This window comes from Olea europaea, unplaced genomic scaffold, assembly GCF_002742605.1.
Source record: "Olea europaea var. sylvestris unplaced genomic scaffold, O_europaea_v1 scaffold1073, whole genome shotgun sequence".
NCBI classification, from domain to species: domain Eukaryota; kingdom Viridiplantae; phylum Streptophyta; class Magnoliopsida; order Lamiales; family Oleaceae; genus Olea; species Olea europaea.
The window spans coordinates 52,703-54,320 of NW_019228083.1; the positions used below are offsets into that span (position 1 = coordinate 52,703).

Consider the following 1,618-nt stretch of genomic DNA (forward strand, 5'->3'; position numbering starts at 1 on the left):
ATTCATTTAAAGAATTAGCACGCCGCAAAGGAAATAGTGGACAAATTTGTTAATTTAATGACTGTGGTGTCTATGAAATTTGTTTATGTTAAAAGGTAAATTTAAAAGTGTGGTTAATTAAGTAATTTTATTTAGGATCATTTAATTAAATGATAAAATTGTGGTGTAACAAGTAAATTTTATGGTGGTAATATAATTATCCAATATAGAAACATATGCTTAGAAGTTAGAAATACTCAATTACTTTCTTTCGATCACTCATAGCACTACAAACAAGTTGGTGTACAAATTTTAAACTTCAAGTAACCAAGACGTACTCATATTAATATATGGTCTCCCTCTACTAGAACTTTAGTTCAAATCCAGATTAAATTTGAAAATTTAGTTCATGCACAGATTAAATTTGAAAATTATAATTTAGATCCTTAATAAAATCTTACTAATTATAATTCATTTTTCTCTTTCTTTTTATCAATCACACATTTTCAATAAAATAATATTACATGTAATCTCAAAACCTTTTCTCGTTTTTTCTCTGAATATTCTTAAAAAAAACACTATTCCAACCATTACAATTTCAAATAATGGGAGGCAAACGAGGGCTTAACAAAATGCTTTTGGAAATTTTGATTACGAATTGTTCTTTAACAGGTAATTTATGGAGCAGTTAATGATTGAGGAGTAGTTAATTATTTCAAAATTTCATATGGCCTTGTTTGAATCCCATTATTTTGAGAAAATACATTCTTAATCAGTGATTTGACATTATTTTTACCACACATTCTTCAATAAAATAATACTATATGTAAATTTAAAATTTTTTCTTATTTTTTAACCACACATTCTCCATTAATCTACTATTCCAAAATACATTCTTCAAAAATAATGTTGCTCAAACACACATATATAAATTTTTGTTAGCATGATATTGGGATGATAGAAGTTTAGGTTTAAGATAAATTAGAAGATTGTGAAGCGGCCATAAATGAGTTATTTAGTGTAAAATGTAAATCTGCACCTTCAAAAAATGTAAACTAGTACCTTCAAAAAAATGTAATTTTGGAAAATGTAAAATATTAATATTCAATTTTTTTCTGGATTAATTTATTTCTAATTATTCACAATGAATTTAAATTTAATGTTTTGAATTATTTTTTCACCGATACTAAATTTGATGTATACATTCATAGAATTAATAAATCTGGTAAGTTTAATCTTTAGTGTTAGCACACGATATTTCTACTACAACATAATGAGCTATATATAAATATATATAGAGGCAGTAACTTATATAGCAACATTTGTTAAAGTAAGTAAATGAAACATCACTTAGTCATCTCACGACATCTCAACACACCGAGACACTCTTATTACATCGCTCGTACACATTCATTATTCCTACTTATTAATAAATTGATGGAGCAAACGTTAGAACTGATATATTTCATTTTGTATGGTTAGTGGGAACTGATTGTTAGTCATTAGTGGGTATTCAATGTCAGTAAGCATTGGTGCAATGCTATCAATCCCATATTGCTCATTCATCTGCAAAATAATAAAAATTATAGTGAATAAGTTTTTAAGTCTATAAACAAATTAATTATTGAGGAAATCCAAA

At 26.0% G+C, this 1,618-nt stretch overlaps 1 protein-coding gene across 2 annotated transcripts in view; it reads right to left on the reverse strand.

Moving 5' to 3' along the window:
* Window positions 1–1,270: 1,270 nt before the first annotated feature.
* The window catches only part of LOC111373118 (agamous-like MADS-box protein AGL12), a 2,816-nt gene continuing 2,468 nt past the window's right edge, over window positions 1,271–1,618 (reverse strand). For both annotated transcript variants that reach the window (XM_022995603.1, XM_022995602.1), the window contains exon 7: window positions 1,271–1,545. Coding sequence is in view for 1 of the 2 variants with exons in the window: in XM_022995602.1 (XP_022851370.1) it covers window positions 1,429–1,545 (117 nt within the window). In the remaining variant the exon portion in view is untranslated. The remainder of the gene's footprint in view (window positions 1,546–1,618) is intronic.